Genomic DNA, 18,137 nt, shown 5'->3' with positions numbered 1-18,137 from the left:
CAACAGCAGACCCTCCATATCATCCTGCCCAGGCTCTGTAGCTTCAGCTTCACTGGAGAGGACACTCCAGCGTCATCGCAAGATGTCGATTCAACACAGGAGGAGACAGATACCGTGTCACTCCCGAGTCGGACTGCACAGCCATTCTCGGCGGTGCAGATAGACTCTTAAGAAGCTACACCATCGTCTCTCGAGACTGACGGCTGCCGACGACGACGACGAATAAACCCTGAGAATCCCTAGTCACTTATTCAAAAGAACTTACGCTCCTCTATGTTTCTGGCAGTTCTATTTACAATAGCCAAGTGCTGGAAACAGCCTAAGTGCCCATCAGTAAATGAGTGGACAAAAAAACTGTGGTACATTTACAGGATGGAATACCACACAGCATAAAGAAAGAAGGAACTCCTCCCTTTTGCAACAGCATGGATGGAACTGGAGTGTATTATGCTAAGTGAATAAGCCAGTTGGTGAAAGACAGATGCTATATGATCTCACCTATAAGAGGAATCTTATGAATGAAGTAAACTAATGAACAAATACAACCACAGACATTGAAACATGGAACAGACTGAAAGTGACCAGAGAGGGAGAGAGAGGGGGATAACGGTGGAAAGAAAGGGAAGCGACTAGACAAAGAGCATGTATGAATGACGCACAGACATGAACAACAGTGAGGAAATTGACTGTAGGAGTAAAGGGTGGAAGAGGGCAAAGAGGGAAAAATTGGGTCAACTGTAATAGAATAACAATAAAAAGTGATTGCAAAATAAAATAAAAAATAAAAAAGTATGATCACTGACAAGATGCACTAACTTTAAAGGGAGTTATATTTGTCTTGATCACCAGCTTCTTTCTCATAAGACCATTAACATGAATTACCTTGAAAGATGAGAAAAAAATGAGGAATAGAATGAAGGAGAATCAGAATTTCTTGAACAGCTGAATTGAAACATCTCGGAATAGGGGCTAAATGGTAAAATCTCTGGTGACAGTTGTGCATTATTTTATATAATAAGCATGACTTCAATTTCTTTTTTATTTCCATAACTTTAATTTCTTAAGAATCATAGGTAAAATTTTGCCAAACAATAATATGTAAAGACCCTGGCTGGTGTGGCTCAGTGGATTGAGCGTCGACCTGCGAACTAGGTGTTGCTGGTTCAATTCCCAGTCAGGACACATAACTAGGTTGCACGTCAGGTCCCCAGTTGGGGGCGCGAGTGAGAGGCAACCACACAATGATGTTTCTCTCCCTCTCTTTCTCCTTTCCCCTCTCTCTAAAAATAAGTAAATAAATAAATTAATTAATTTAAAAAAATAATATACATAAAGAACTGGCTACATAAAACAAGTCTGTTTTAATCCTTTCATAAATTATAGCAAAAGCTATGTGAGTGCTCATCCTCTAATTTATCTATTTTGAGAATTCAAAGTTTCATATGTCAGGTTTTCTGAAAGCTGAGGAGGTCAAGAAAAGAGACAATATTTTTAAAAGATGAGATTGTACTTGAACTCAATCTTAAAGGAACAAGTTAGAAAAGTAAAGAAGTTGGCACAAGAATATTCCCAAGAGAGAAACCTAACTATTCTAGGGGTATATTAGAATATCTTTAATGGCAGAATCTAAGAACCTATTTTAAAAGGGAGCATTTTAGAAGATGTTCTAAAGGATATACCTTAATATTAAGTACCTCAAACCCTTTTTGGAATAAGAAATGGTATACTTTCTTCTTTAATCACAAATTGTTTTTGAGGACATTTTTGAGAAATTTAATCAGTCATTTTATATACACAATTCTTGATTTGTAATATATTTAAATAGCTACTTGAGCCACTTATTAACACATTGATTTTTAATATATTTAAATAGCTATTGGAGCCACTTATTAATTATTTTTAAAGCTGCAACATTTCAGTTAAATATTTTGATTTACTTTTTTTTTTTTTTTTAATCTGTCTTTAGAGAGAGAGGAAAGGTGAAAGAGAGGGAGAGAAACATCAATGTGCAGTTGCCTCTCACGTGACCCCAACTGGGGACCTAGTGTGCAACCTAGTCATGTGCCCTGACTGGGAATTGAACCAGGGACACTTGGTTCGCAGGCTAATGCTCAATCCACTGAGCCACAGCAGCCAGGATGATTTACTTTTTAATGAAGTAGAGACTATGACACCATAGCTTATAAGCAGGAAAACAAAAGGTCTAACATATAATAATATACATTTTAATATGTGTTTTAAGTACTTCATGTATATATCTTATTCTCTTGAGGGATATAGTTGCTATTTGTAGATAAGAAAACTGATATTAGATAATTTGTACAAAGATAAGACAAATTGTCAGTTTTGAGTCTCTTCTGTATACAGAACACATTTTCTGTGTGGAGAACATCTCTGATCTTCTGAACAAGTAATGAAGTACCATTTTCTTTTATTGATGAGGAAGCCATGGTTCAGAAAGTTGAAGCAGCTTGCTGGGTGTCAAATAGCTAGTAGGTGGTTATATCAATTTGCTATGGTCACTATAATGCTATATAACCAAACACTACAAAAATCACTGTGGCATTAGGCAGTAACATATATTTAGTTTATGAGTTTGCAAAATTAGTTGTACTAACTTCACTCTTTAAGTGTGTCTCATTCTTCTCCTAGGTGATCAGGCCAGTGGGCATAATGGCAATTCAGCCATGATGTCCTCATGGCGATAATAAAAATATGAATGACAACCCATTGTGCGTTTGATTTTGCAGCCTTTGGTCATGCCATATTCATTACTATTCCAGTGGCCACACAAATCATATGGCCAAACCCAAAGTCAAGGTGTGAGAAATAGTCTTCCTCTTTAGTGAACAAAGTTACATAACAATGTAGACACAAAGAGACCTGAAAAACTGAAGTCATTAATGCCTACCACAGTGGATTAGTTAGGATTTATACCCAGGTGTACCACCAGTCATAGCTTGCGGATCCCCTACTGGCTTTCTACCCACTTTGTAGTATCATAAAATTTAATTTTTAAAATTGTTTTTGTTTGGTTTTCTCAGTGTTTTATAATCCAGGCTCTTCATTTTTTCTGTATGACTGTAACTATTTATAGGAAACAAGTAAATTCATTCTCCACTGTTGGTACTTTCAGGCTCGATTCTGGGTACAGGTGATGAGAGATTTGCGCAATGGAGTAAAACTTAAAAAGGTCCAAGAGCGTCAGTACAACCCTTTACCTATTGAATATCAGCTCACCCCTTATGAAATGCTGATGGATGACATTCGATCCAAAAGATACACATTGCGAAAAGTGATGGTAAGTAACAAAGAAAAGTATTAATGGATTCAAATGGTTATTTAGTAATTTTATTTGTTGAAAATGTTCTCAATATTATACTTTAAAAATTATTTTTTCTCATTAAATTAATACATGGTTTTACAGAAAATTTGAAAAATACAACAAGCTCAGAAAAAAGTTTATAAATGTGTAATTCCACAAGCCAGAGAAAATTTTTGCTAACATGCTTGTGTATAATCTTCAATATTTTTCTATAAATTTATGTGGATGGACAGTATGGATTAATATGGGGTACTTTGTTTTGTAACTTGTCATTTTCACTTACCATATTATGAGCATTTTTTTGTGTCATTATATATACAACATCATCATTTCTGAATGACTTCTTTCCAGCTTGTGGCTGTTCCAGAGTTTATTAAACTCATCATCTTGTATTCAGTTATTAGCATCCTATTTTTTGTAACCTTGTATATAAATATTTTTTAGTGACTACAATTAAATCCTTGAGTTAAGTTCTTAGAAGTGGAATCCTAGTTAGCTCTCTCTTTGAAATATGCCCTGAATATGACAACTTCTCACTCACTACCTGTGCTTCAGATGCCATCTATTCGAAACCACCATCATCTGTCATTCAGACTATATTACAAGTGCCTCAAAGTGGTTTTCCAGTTCACTCTTGCCTCTTTTCAATCTGATTTTTCCCAAAAACAGCTAGAGTAAAACTCCTAAAAGTAAAATGTGATGATATTATTGCCCTGCTCAGATCCTTCCACTGCTCCTCATCAAACAGAATAAACTCCATGCCCTTACCTTGGCCTTCAAGGCCTACAGAGCCTGGTCTAGGTTACCTCTCATACCTCATCTTCTAACACCCTTCCTGGTTGACTTCCCCTGTTTACCCTGGTCTCTGCCACTGTCTTAAAAACGCCTCACACACTCCTGCAGCTAAACCTTCTGCAGCTCTCTTTCCCCACACATCTTCATTTGCCTCTTCGTTTTTCAGGTTTCCACCCAAATGACATTAGAAAAGTCATTACCCTTGTATTTCAAAAGTTCACATTGCCATGTATTATCAGATTCACTATTTGTCTCCCTTACAAATACAGGAAAAATAGTTCTTTCACCCATATCCCCCATGACTAGAGCATGTGCCTAATACATAGCTGGATAGTTGTTGAATGAATTAATGAATTATATGTACATTTTTGAGAAAATTTAATCAGTTATTTTATATAGAAGATTCTTATGAAACATCATTTTGTTTTACAATAAAGAGACTTAAGTAGCTGTTTGAGTTGCTTGTTAATTAATTTTAATATGCTATAATATTTAAGCGAAATGTCATGTTAATTTACTTTTCAGTAAATCTCCTTACTTTACAAATAAGGAAACTGAAGTTTAAAGATGCTCAGTAACTTCCCAAGTTCAGGCAGCTAGCTACAAGGCAAATCCCAATTTTCAATCTCATTCTGACTTGCCCCAGAACCTGTACTGTGTGGTACATACCTATTGCCAAATTGCCTTTGAGATCTACTGTGACAATTATTTATAGCACAATAGTTTTACTTGTTTGTTCACATCTTGACCAAAGTAGGCATCTTTTGGGTTTGAACAATTTGAGTGAAACAAAATGCTCTTTCATTTGTAAAACATGTATTTCTGGAGATCTGCTCAGGATGGTGTTGTAGGCAGACATGGCTCGCCTCTTTGTACAACCACATCAAAATTACAACTAAAGTATAGAACAACCATCAGCTAGAACCGTCATAATTGAGTTGAACATAAGGCTGACAACTACGGAATTAAAGAAACCACATCCATCAATATGGATAGGAGGTGCACAGACGTGGAATGGGCTGGTCACACACCCACATGTGGTAGATAAAAACTTGGTAGGGGTATCTCAGGAACAAGGAGTCCCAGCCCCACACCAGGTCCCCCAGCCCAGGGTTCCAGTGAGAGAAAGATAAGTCCCCACAACTTCTAGCTGCAAAATTCAGCAGGGATCGAGTCAGTGGAGGAAACTGCAGGAGCACCAAGCACTTCCTCTTTAAGAACCCACAGATGGACTCATTCCCACTGAGCTCCAGCACCACGGTAGCAGCTTGAAGGACGCCAGCACTATAAAAGAAAAACTGAAGTGTCAGGCATTAAGGCAAGTGGAGGCCATTGTCTCTTTTCTAAATCCTCCCCCCTACAGAGATGGCAAGCTGGTGCCATATCTGAGATTCCATCAACCTGATTAACACTGTTTGACCCTCCTGCAGATCCACAGACTCTGCCCTATCCAACTTACTGTCCCACCCAGACTGCTTTTCCATAGGAATGGCCGGTCTTGGCTCATGCTTCACAACTTCCTAAGTTATCTCAAGGAAACAACAGCTGGCCTCAGTGAGCCCCAAACCCAGCACTAGTAGCAGCCAGTCTAGATTCAAAACTTGGCTTCACCTGGAAATCTCCAAGCCCAACACAAGTAGCAGCCAACTCAGATTGCTTTATAGCTCAGGCAGGGTGCCCCAGGCAAAACACAGAGGGGACTGACCTTCCTGGGAAACCCCAGGGCCAGCTTACCCAGATGACAGTTACAGACTATGTCAGAGGACCACCACCCTGTCCCTGCACAACTGATCCTCCCCAAGGCAGAGGTTGGTAGCCAGTGATCACAACCAGTCCTGGCAGCTGACTGGCCTGGCTAAATTCCTCCTATTGATCTGCCAACAGCAACATGGCTCTACTAGAAGAGGAGGGTGTACTCAGCCCACATGAAGGGTGTACCTCGAGTACCCAGCTTGAGTGATAGGTGAGGCTCTGTGCCACTGGACCCTACAGGACACCTATTACATTAGGCCATACTACTAAGACACGGAGTCAAAGCAGCTCTTTCTAGTACATAGAAACAAAAAAGGGAGCCTGCCAAATTGAGAATGCAAAGAAATATGGCCCAAATTAAAAGAAAAAAAAGAGAGAGAAACCAGAAGAACTAATCAAGTGGAGATAGCCAACCTATCAGATGCAGAGTTAAAACACTGGTGATCAGGATGCTCAGAGACATGATTGAGTAACAGCCACAAAATGAAGGAAGAAGTGAAGGTTATATAAAGTGAAATAAAGAAAAATATACAGGGAACCAACAGTGAAGGGAAGAAAGCTGGAATTCAAATAAACAATTTGGAACAAAAGGAAGAAATAAACAGTCACCCAGAACAGAAAGAAGAAACAAGAATTGAAAACAACAAGGAGAGGATTAGGAACCTCTGGAGCAACTTGAAACGTACCAACATCCACAACATAGGGGTGCCAGAAGGAGAAGAGGAAGAGCAAGAAATTAAAAACTTATTTGAAAAAAATAATGAAAGAAAACTTCCCTAATTTGGTGAAAGAAATCGACATACAATTCCAGGAAACACAGAGTCCCAAACAAGTTGGACCCAAAGAGGATCACACCAAGACACATCATAATTAAAATGCCGAAGGTTGAAGGTAACAAGAGAATCTTAAAAGAAGCAAGAGAAAAGCAGAGGAGTTCCCATAAGACTGACCTGATTTCTCAAAAGAAATTTTGCAGGCAAGAAGGGATTGGAAAGAAGTATTCAAAGTGATGAAAAGCAAGGACCTACAACCTCTAACCAGCAAAGCTATCATTTATAAAGGAAGGGCAGATAAAGTGTTTGCAGACAAAGTAAAGCTAAAGGAGTTTGTCATCACCAAGCCATTATTACATGAAATGTTAGAGGGACTTATTTAAGAAAAAGAAGAAAATCAAAACTATGAACATTAAAAGACAACAAACTCACAACTAACAACAACTGAATCTAAAAAATAAAAACAAAACCAAAAACAAACTAAGCAAACAACCAGAACAGAAACAGAATCATTGGTATGGAGATCATTTGGAGTGTCATCAGCTAACAGGAAAGGGGAGAAAGGGAGTAGTGGTGCAGGGATCATAGGAAGTAAAAAGGGATGTTAACACATTGTATGTGGGACATGGAAAATTACATTTTTTGCAAACTGTGCATATAGTACCTTTATCTTTCATAATAATGACGAAGGATACATTCTAAAGTAAGAAAATCAAAGTTTCATAAAGAAAATTCAAAGTAGTTTTCAATTTTTAGTGATTTTACTTAACAAAATTCACATGCGTATTTCAAAAAATCTGCTCCCACCATGATGTGTTGGTGCAAAATGCAATGTGTTGAGAATAGTATGGGTAAGGGTGAAGCCAAAGAACTTACATGCACAACCCATACACATAAACTAAGGGGGGATTGCTGGAGGGAAGTGGGTTACCTGGCGGAGGGGGTGAATGGAAAACAATTGGGACAACTGTAACAGCATAATCAATAAAATATACTTTAAAAAATACAGGTAAAAAATTTATTTCTTTCATTTTAAGTGCACTTAAACATTTAAAATTATATACCAGGTGTTTGTTTCTTTATATTTTTAACTTTAAATATTTCTTTATTTTTCAACTAAAATTGACATACAATGTATTAGTTTCAGGTGTATAACAAGGAGTAGACATTATATAACTTACTAAGTGATCACCTAAAAAATCTAGTGCCCATCTGACATCATACATAGTTATTTTAGAAGATTATTGACTATATTCACTACATCCCTGTGACTGTTTTTTAACTAATAATTTGTACTTCCTAATCCCTTCACCTCTTTCACTCATCCCCCCAAACTCCCTCCCATCTGTCAGGCATCAAACTGTTCTCTGTATCTGTGAGTCTGTTTCAGTCCTCTTGTTCATTTACTTAGTTTTTTAGATCTATTTTGTATGAGGTAAGGATTGCTACTCCAGCTTTTAGTTAGTTTGTTTCCATTCTCATGAAATACCCTTTCCATCTCTATTTCAGTCTGTGTCTTTTGATCTCAAGTGAGTCTCTTGTAGACAGCATATGTAAGGGTCTTGTTTTCTTATCCATTGAGCCACCCTATGTCTTTTAATTGAAGCACATAATTCACCTGCATTTAAAGCAATTGTTGCCCTTGCTGGATGGTTCAGTGGTTGGCGTGTTGTCCTGTACATCAAAAAGGTTGCGGGGACTTCCGGCCAAGATGGAGGCTTAGACGGACACGCTAGGTCTCCCTCTACAACTATAGTGGAATACAACTACTTCAAAACAAAGGATAACTAGAAATTCCAGAAAATAAAGCTACACGGAAGCCCAACATATGAAGTTATAAACCAGCGGTGCCATTTGGGCAGGTAAGAGTTAAAGAAGGCAAAGCTGTTTGCGGAGCGGCGGGGCGGGGCGGCGAAAAATCCCGGAGGCAATCAAGCCCCTGGCGTGCGCGACTCCAATCAAGCCCCTGGCGTGCCTGACTCTGGCGCTGGGGAGCAGCCGCAGCATCGCCTTGAACAGTGAGGCCCAGGGGGGCGGGAGGACGGATCCCGGTCTCCTAGCTGAATAACTGTGTGAATCCATCTTGGACCCCCGCCCACACAGAAAGCACCACAGGGCTGCGAAATAGGTCGCGGACAGGCAGGCGACTCCGATCAAGCCCCTGGCGTGCCCGACTCCGGCGCTGGGGAGCAGCCGCAGCATCGCCTTGAACAGTGAGGCCCAGGGGGGCGGGAGGACGGATCCCGGTCTCCTAGCTGAATAACTGTGTGAATCCATCTTGGACCCCCGCCCCCACAGAAAGCACCACAGGGCTGCGAAATAGGTCGCGGACGGGCAGGCGCCGGCGGTCGCTGATTTGTGACGCCTACGCAGGCACTGCCCCCTGCCCCCGACAGCCGGCCCAGGAAAACAAAACGCATCTGTCAAAATGTGGCAGACAAATATAGAGATCCCGGTGGCACAACTCACCAGACAGCAGATAGAGAACCTGACAGATGAACAGATAAGAAACCTGTCAGAGGCTCAGTTCTGGGCCATTGTTATCAGGTGGCTTACAGAATTCACAAAAGAGCAGGAAAAAGATATGAAAGAAGCGAAAAACTTTCATAACGAAAGGAACAAAACCACATACGAGACAGATGGTGAGGAATCCAGAGTCCATTTCAACAAACTGGAATATGGAGAAGGAACAAGCAGTCAACCAATGCAGCGAGAGGAAATGGCAAGCAACAATGAGAGGATCAGAAACCTCTGGGACAGCTATAAAAGGCCCAACTAAGAATCATTGGTTTGCCAGAGAATGAGGAAGATGAACTAGAACTTGAAAAATTGAGTGAAAATATAATAAAGGAGAACTTCCCAGACTTGGGGAAGGGAATAGACTTGCAGGTCCAGGAAGCAAGGAGAGTTCCCAAGAGACTGGACCCAGGGAGAACCACTCCAAGACACATTATAATCAAAATGTCAAAAATTAAAGATAAAGAGAGAATCTTAAAAGCAGCAAGAGAGAAGAAAAGAATTATGTACAAAGGGGTCAGCTGACTTCTCAAGGGAAACCCTACAGACAAGAAGGGACTGGCAAGAAATATTCAAAGTAATGAAAATCCAAAACCTACAACCACGAATACTCTATCCAGCGAAATTGTCATTCAGAATAGAAGGACAGAGAAAGTGTTTCCAGGACAAAATAAAACTGAAAGAGTTCATTAGATCCAAACCACTGTTATATGAGAAGTTAAAGGGACTGGTTTAAAAAACAGAAGCTAGGGAGATGAAACAAAGGCAAACGAAACAGGCAACGAGAGTGGAAAAGGAACTGTGGGTAAGGGAAACATAGTGGGGGGAGGCCAACAGGGAGGGGGAGTGGGGAGAGGGAGGGAGATGATATAGGAATTGGGGATCATGGTAGGAGGGAATGGAATAGACGGAGAGAGGTTGGGAGGAACTGTAAGCACAACTAATGGACATAATCTAAAAGCGGGGGACAACTGGAGGGAGGGGGCCACCGGATGGAGGGGAGCAGAGGGAAGGGAAAGTGGCACAAATGTAATATTTTAATCAATAAAACACATTAAATCTGGAAAAAAAAAAAAAAGGTTGCGGGTTCAGTTCAGTCAGACACATACCTAGGTTTCAGATTCAATCCCTGGTTAGGGCACATATAGGAGGTAACCAGTGCATGTTTTTCTTTCACATGGAATCAATCTCTCCCTCTCTCCTCCTCTCCTTCTCTCCTTCTCTTCCTCCCTCCCTCTCTCCCTCTCTTCCTCTCTCCCCCCTCCCTCTCTTACTCTCTCCATCCCTCTCTCTCTACCCCCTTCTCCCCATCTCGCTGTCTTCCTCCTTCCCTCTATCTCTCCCCTTCTCCCTCTCCCCCTCCCCTTCTCCTTCTCCTCCTCTCCTTCTCTCCCTCTCCCTTCTCCGTCCTCTTCCTAAAATCAATTAACATTCTCAGGTGAGGATTAAAAAATAAATTAATTCTTGATAGATGTGCATTTATTGCCATTTTATTATTCATATTTTTTATCCTTTTTTTTCCTCTTTCTTTTAAAGAAGATCCTTTAACATTTCTTGTAATACTGGTTTGGTGATAATAAACTCCTTTAGCTTTTCCTTGTCTGGGAGGTTTTTTATCTGTCCTTTGATTCTAAATGGTAGGTTTGCTGGGTAGCATAATCTTGATTATAGGCCCTTGCTTTTCATCACTTTAAATATTTTGTGCCAGTCTCTTGGGGCCTGCAGAGTTTCTTTTGGAGAAATAAGCTGACAGCCTTATGGGGACTCCCTTGCTTTTCTTTTGCTGCTTTTAAGATTCTTTCTTTATCTTTAACCTTTTGCATTTTAATCATGACAGGTCTTGGTGTGGGCCTCTTTGGGTTCATCTTGTATGGCACTCTAGGCTTCTTGGACTTGTATGTTTATTTTCTTCACCAGGTTAAGGGAGTTTTCTGTCAATTTTTCAAATAGGTTTTCAATTTCTTGCTCTCTCTCTTCTTCCGGCACCCCTATGATGCGAATGTTGGTGTTCTTGTAGTTGTCCCAGGGGCTCCTTACACTGTCCATGTATTTTTGGATTCTTTTTTTCTTCTTGCTGTTCTGAGGGGGTGATTTCTGCTTCCTTATGTTCCAAATTGCTGATTTAATTCTCGGCTTCATCCACTCTACTGCTGATTCCCTGTAAGTTGTTCTTCATTTCAGTTAATGTCCTTCATTTCTGACTGGCCCTTTCTTATGGTTTCCATGTCCTTTTTTATGCTGTTGAAGTTCTCTGATTTCATCTGCTCTTCTCCTAAGTTCATTGAGCATCCCTCTAACCACTGTTTTGAATCTACATCAAGTAGATTCCTTTCTCTATTTTGTTTAGTTCTTTTTCTGGAGTTTTGTTCTGTTCTTTCATTTGGGACATGTTTCTTTGTCTTCTCATTTTGGCCACCTGCCTGTTTTTGTTTTTGTCTTTCTATATATTAGTTAGAGCTGCTATGACTACCTGCCTTGGTAGAGTGGCCCAATACAGTAGGTGTATTGTAGGGTCCAAGCTTGGTACTCGAGGTGTACCCACTGTGTGGAATGTGTACACCTTCCTCTTGTAGTTGAGCCTTAATTGCTGTTGACAGGTCAATAGAAGGGATTTACACAGGCCAGTCACCTGCAAGGACTGACTGTGACCTCTGATCACCAACCTCCAACCACTGTGGAGGATCAGCTGTACAGGGGCCCACTCCACAGAGCAGGACTTACTTCAGCTTGGCTCTGGTGCCTGCTGAGTTTGCCCATTGAGTTGGTTGCTTTCGGAGGTTGTTGGGTGGTTGTGCTCCTATAAGGTCTATAGCTGTCCACTGGGTGTGTCGGCTCTGACGCTTCCTGGGAGGTGCAAGCCAAGGTCACCTTTCACCTGTGTTCTGTAGGCCACCTGGTATAAGCTTCAAAGCCACCTGCAGGTGAATGCTGCTTGTGCTGGGCTTGGAGGTGCCCAGGTGAGGCCAAGCTTTGTACCACGGCCAACTGCTCTTAGTGCCAGGCCTGGGGCCACTTAGCAAGATATATGGGGCTTGCTGAGGCTAGATGCTGCTTGTTTGAGAGGATTTAGGAAAATCTAAAGCACAAACCAAGGCAAGCCATTTGTATGGAAAAGCCACTAGAAACAGCTTAGGTGGGCCTGAAAGTTGGGTGGGGCGAAGCTCAGGGAATCACCAGGGTGGGGCAAACAGTGTGAGCCTGGTTGATGGAGTCTCAGATATGGTGCCCACCTGTCATCTCTGTTAGAGGAGGGCTCAGAGAAGGAACCGTCACCTCTGCCAGCAGTTGTGTATGGGAGAAAGCTGCCCCCAAGCTCTCGTCCTGTTGCCAGGCACTTCAGTTCCTCCCTGTATGTCTCTGGTGCTTTTCAAGCTTCCCTGATACTTGAGCTTAGAGTGAGTGAGTCTGAGTAAGTTGGGCACGGGCCTTATAACCCTGCTGAGGTCATGGCTGATCTGAAAGATACAAGCAAGCTCTACCTACACTATAATTTTTTTTTACTTGGCTTTTGCAGGTTAAGAGGAACAGCCTGGGACTTCAGCAGTTTGTCTTCCACAGCCTCCATCCCCCTGGTTTTAACAGCTAGAAGTTATGGGGACTCATCTTCCTGGCACTGGAACTCTGGGCTGTAGGGCCTGTTGTGGGGCTGGGACCCCTCACTCCTGAGATATCTCTTCCAATTTTTATCTACCACACTTGGGTGTGGGACCAGCCCATTCTGCATCTTTGCCCCCTCCTACCAGTCTCGATATGTTTTCTTCTTTAATGCCATAGGTGTAGGACTTCCATTCAGCTCTATTTCTGGCACTTCTGAATAATGGTTGTTCTGTAGTTTAGTTGTAATTTTCATGTGGTTGTGGGAGGAGGCAAGCCATGTTTACCTAGATCACCTTCTTAGCTTTCTCCTTGGTTGAGTATTCTGTTTACCAGTTTTTTAAACATCTTTCTAGTGACATTTTATATGTGTTTTTGTATGTATGTGTGTGTATCTCCCTATATATGTAAATATTTGCACAGTGTTACTATATTATATACACTGTTCTATATCTTTTTTCATTACTTGGTTATCTTGGTAATCATTATATTTTCAGCATATAAAAGCTTTCTCATTTTTATAGCTTTATTATATTGCATTGTACAATATTTTTAATGGTTTCAATAATCTATTGAGAGGACAAACCATAATTTATTTAATCTCCTGTTGTTGAGATTTATCACTTTTTAGTAGTATACAAAAAACTGTATTAATTTTCTTAGGATAAATTCTAGCCATGTAACTACTTGGTCAGTGAATATGCATGTTTTTAAGGTCTTTGAAAAATACTGTCAAGTTGTCTAAAACCCTTGTAAACCACCACGTGGTATAAAAATTAGATATGTATCTGAAGTCCTGACGCTAAAATTGTAGCTTCACATACTTCTGAAGAAAACTATTTTACATTTTCATAAAAGTGTGTGTTTTTCAGGCTTTGCGAGTATGTGGCAGGCCTCATGTTTTATGAAACACTATGTTATGCTACTCTATTAATCAGACAATAGCATATCTTATCTTGAATTTCTAATGATTTGAACAAATATTAAGACACAAATAATTGAATTACGTGTAAGAATCTATTGCACTTCTAAAACATTACTAAAGGGAAGATTGTAGGGCTATTAATTGAGTAGACGGCAAAAAAAACAACTTTTTACTTTGATTTACTATCTGTTAAACTACATACATTTATATTGTTATCATGGTTACTAAAATGACAAGGATTTGCAACAGAAGTTGAGTAGTGAAAATATGGCTTAAATGCAATTAAGAAATTACATTTAGTCCTATTGGCCAGATCTCTCAAGTTTAATGAGGTAAGTTTCTTAGTTGTATTTTATATAAATTTGAGTATGTTACATGTGATTCTCTGACAGAGTGTATTCTTTTACTCTTTTATTTAACTTCCTCATTTCACTATTCGTTAATTCACTTACCATTAAATATTTCCTAAATATGGTGCATTAGTAGCTGGAAAGAATCAGATTGCATTATATTTATCCTGAAATTAATTTGTATATTAGGAAGGAGAATTTTTGGTAAAATAATACAGCTGTTCATATGATACTGGCAAATGTTTCTTTTTTCTTTTTAATTTAATTTTTTGGTTTTTCAATTATAATTGTCCCATTTTTCCCCCATTGCTCCCCCCAACCCAGCCCACCCCTTCTCCCACAATCATATCCCTCCCGTTGTCCATGTCCATGAGTCATTTATACACATTCTTTGACTAAACCCTTCCCGTACTTATCCCCCTTCTCTCCCTCCCCCTCCCCCCTATTGACTGTTAGTCTGCTCCTTGTCCTATTTAGTTCATTTGTTTATGTTGTTCTTTAGTTTCCTGTATTAGGTGATATCATATGGTTTGTTTTGTTTTTTTTCTTTGCCTGGCTTATTTCACTAAGCATAGTTCTCTCTAGTCCCATCCATGTTGTCGCAAATGGCAGGAGTTCCTTCTTTCTCTCTGCAGCATAGTATTCCATTGTGTAAATGTACCACAGTTTTTTGATCCAATCATCTACAGATGGGCACTTAGGCTGTTTCCAGCACTTAGCTATTGTAAACAGTGCTGCTATGAACATAGGGGTGCATAAGTTCTTTTGAATTAGGGTTTTAGGATTTTTTTGGGTATAATCCTAGCAGTGGAATCTCTGGTTCAAAAGGCAGTTCCATTTTTAGTTTTTTGAGGTAATTCCATACTGTTTTCCACAGTGGCTGCACCAGTCTGCATTCCCACCAACAGTGCAGTAGGGTTCCCGTTTCTCCAGATCCTCGTCAGCACTTGTTGTTTGTTGATTTGTTGATGATGGTCATTCTGACTGGTGTGAGGTGGTATCTCATTGTGGTTTTTATTTGTATCTCTCTGATGACCAATGATGTTGAGCATTTTTTCATGTGTCTATGGACCTTCTGTATGTCCTCTTCGGAGAAGTGTTTGTTCAGGTCCTTTGCCCATTTTTTAATTGGGTTGTCTGTTTTCTTGATGTTGAGTCGTATAAGCTCTTTATATATTTTGGAGATCAGTCCCCTGTCTGTGATATCATTGGCAAATATGTTTTCCCATATGGTTGGTTTCCTTTTCATCTTTCTGATGTTTTCTTTTGCTGAGCAGAAACTCTTAATTTGATGTAGTCCCATTTGTTTATTTTTTCCTTTATTTCTCTTGCCTTAGGAGATGTATCCATGAAAATATTGTTACGTGGGATATCGGAAAATTTCCTGCCTATGTTTTCCTCTAGGACCTTTATGGTGTCACAGCTTACATTTAAGTCTTTGATCCCTCTTGAGTTTATTCTGGTGTGTGGTGTAAGTTGGTGGTCTAGTTTCATTTTTTTCACGTCCCTGTCTAGTTCTCCCAGCACCATTTCTTGAAGAGGCTCTTCTCACTTCATTTTATGCTCCTTCCCTTTTAGTCAAATATTAGTTGACCGTATATTCCTAGATTTATTTCTGGACTCTCTTTTCTGTTTCATTGATCTATATGTCTGTTCTTATGCCAGTACCAGACTGTTTTGATGACAGTGGCTTTGTAGTATTGTTTGATGTCTGGTATTGTGATTCCTCCTGCTGTGTTCTTCTGTCTCAAGATTGCTTTTGCTATTCGGGGTCTTTTTTGGATCCATATATATTTTTGGAGTATTTGTTCTAGGTCTGTGAAATATGTCATTGTTATTTTAATAGGGATTGCATTGAATCTGTAAATTGCTTTGGGTAGTATGGCCATTTTGATGATGTTGATTCTTCCCATCCAAGAACATGGTATTTGCTTCCATTTATTTGTATCTTCCTTAATTACTTTCTTCAATGTTATGTAATTTTCAGAGTACAGGTCTTTTATCTCTTTGGTTAAGTTTATTCCTAAGCACTTTATTTTTCTTGTTGCTATAGTAAATGGTATTTTCTTTTTTGTCTCTGTCTCTGATATTTTATTGTTGGTGTACAGAAATGCCTTAGATTTCTGTATATTTATTTTGTACCCTGCTATTTTCCCAAATTCACTTATTATATCGAGCAGTCTTTTAGTGGAGTCTATAGGGTTTTCTATGTATACTGTCATGTCATCTGCATATAATGATAGTTTTACTTCTTCTTTCCCCATTTGGATGCCTTTTATTTCTTTTTCTTGTCTGACTGCTGTGGCTAGGACTTCCAACATTATGTTGAATAGGAATGGAGAGAGTAGACAGCCTTGTCTTGTTCCTGATTTCAGGGGGAATGCTTTCAGTTTTTGCCCATTGAGTATGATGTTGGCTTCAGGTTTCTCATGTATAGCCTTAATTATGTTAAGGTATGCTTCTTCTGTTCCTATTTTGCTGAGTGTTTTCATCATAAATGGGCATTGCACTTTATCAAATGCTTTCTCTGCATCTATTGATATGATCATGTGATTTTTGTCTTTCATTGTTTAGGTGATGTATTTATTGATTTGCGAATATTAAACCATCTTTGCATCTCTGGGATGAATCCCACTTGATCATGGTGTATGATCTTTTTGATGTATTGCTGGATCCTGTTTGCCAATATTTTGTTGAGGATTTTAGCATCTATGTTCATCATTGATATTGGCCTGTAGTTTTCTTTCTTTGTTGTGTCTTGACCTGGTTTTGGAATTAGGGTAATACTGGCTTCATAGAAAGAGTTTGGGATTTTTCCCTCTTCTTGGGTTTTTTGGGATAGTTTGAGGAGGGTAGGAGTTAGTTCTTCCCTAAATGTTTTGTAAAATTTGCCTGTGAAGCCATCTGATCCAGGGCTTTTGTGTGCCGGGAGATGCAAATATTTCTTTTAAAAAATAAAATAAATACAGTGTAATTGTCTTTTCTTTTATAACAAACTTGGTACATTCTCTCTTGAAAGCTTAAAGTATTTTGAATGTAACCTGGGATAGAACAGCAGCAAACTCAAATGGTTTTAAGTGGTAGGCAGGTAAATGTAAATGACTGAATTGGGTCAGTTTCAAAACTGGCAAAGCTTATCTATGGTGATAGAACTCAGAATAGTGTTTCTCACATGTGGGGCTGAAGTAGCAACCATAGAAGAAAGCACAGATAGTTGGTATTATTCTATATCTTGAGTTGAATGGTGATTCGATAGATTATGTTTATTTATATGCAATTAAAATTTGTGTACTTTACCATATATACATTCTGTTTCAATAAACTTACCGCCCCCCCCAAATCAATACTTTTTTCCTTAAAAAAGCTAGAGCCTTCCTTAAATTTCAAATAGAAGGGCAGGATTCTTGCCATTAAGCACAGAAACAGTGAATCCTCTAGTCACATTTTCCAAGTGAAACAGCATCTTTCTGTAAATATCATGAAATCTTGCTGCTTATAGCGATCATAAATCTTGTAAACCTATTCAGCTTTTTACCAAAGGAAATCCCATCCAAAAGGTGAAGCTACACAATTGGGGTTAAAACTTGGATGAATCCTCCTTCACATCCACCTGAAAAAGAGTAGTGTGATATGCATGCATAAATGTAGAACTTAAGCAGTAAATATGGTGTGCAGATTAGAGAGGCTTGCAAAGAACCCAAAATTCATTGGTTGTTTTACATTGTTTATACGTGGTTCTAAAAACTGAAATAAAATAATTGGGGAAGATATACATTTTTAACCTGCTTCCCTAGGAAGATCAGAGCACAGGGAAACACTGCTGAGTAGGCTGGTTATAAAGTAGAGCCCATTTGAAGTAGAGACTCTTTCCTACTTCAATACTTTGACTGTTGGAACATAGAGAGAAGAGGCTAACTATTACACACAGACTAGGCCATCACCTCATTGGTTCATGGTTCAAGGGATAAAACTAGCTTACAATGTATTTTGTTTTGTTCACAGAATTTAAAAATAGGGAATTATAAATAAAATCCAGATTTGTTACTTTTCTTTAAAAGCAGCACACTGGACCCCTTTTTGGCATGAATTGGCTGGTATTGAATAGA

The 18,137-nt window shown here is 39.3% G+C and overlaps 1 protein-coding gene across 2 annotated transcripts in view; it reads left to right on the top strand.

Moving 5' to 3' along the window:
• Nucleotides 1–18,137, top strand: part of SPIRE1 (spire type actin nucleation factor 1) — a 326,738-nt gene that overhangs the window by 210,413 nt on the left and 98,188 nt on the right. For both annotated transcript variants that reach the window (XM_090285845.1, XM_090285844.1), the window contains exon 6: nucleotides 3,137–3,301. In XM_090285845.1, the coding sequence (XP_090141971.1) occupies nucleotides 3,137–3,301 (165 nt within the window). The remainder of the gene's footprint in view (nucleotides 1–3,136; nucleotides 3,302–18,137) is intronic.

The sequence above is a fragment of the Furipterus horrens genome, unplaced genomic scaffold (genome assembly GCF_987537825.1).
Source record: "Furipterus horrens unplaced genomic scaffold, mFurHor1.1.pri manual_scaffold_8, whole genome shotgun sequence".
NCBI classification, from domain to species: Eukaryota; Metazoa; Chordata; class Mammalia; order Chiroptera; family Furipteridae; genus Furipterus; species Furipterus horrens.
Note: the sequence above shows the minus strand (reverse complement) of the source record. Positions and strands in the feature narration are given on the sequence as shown.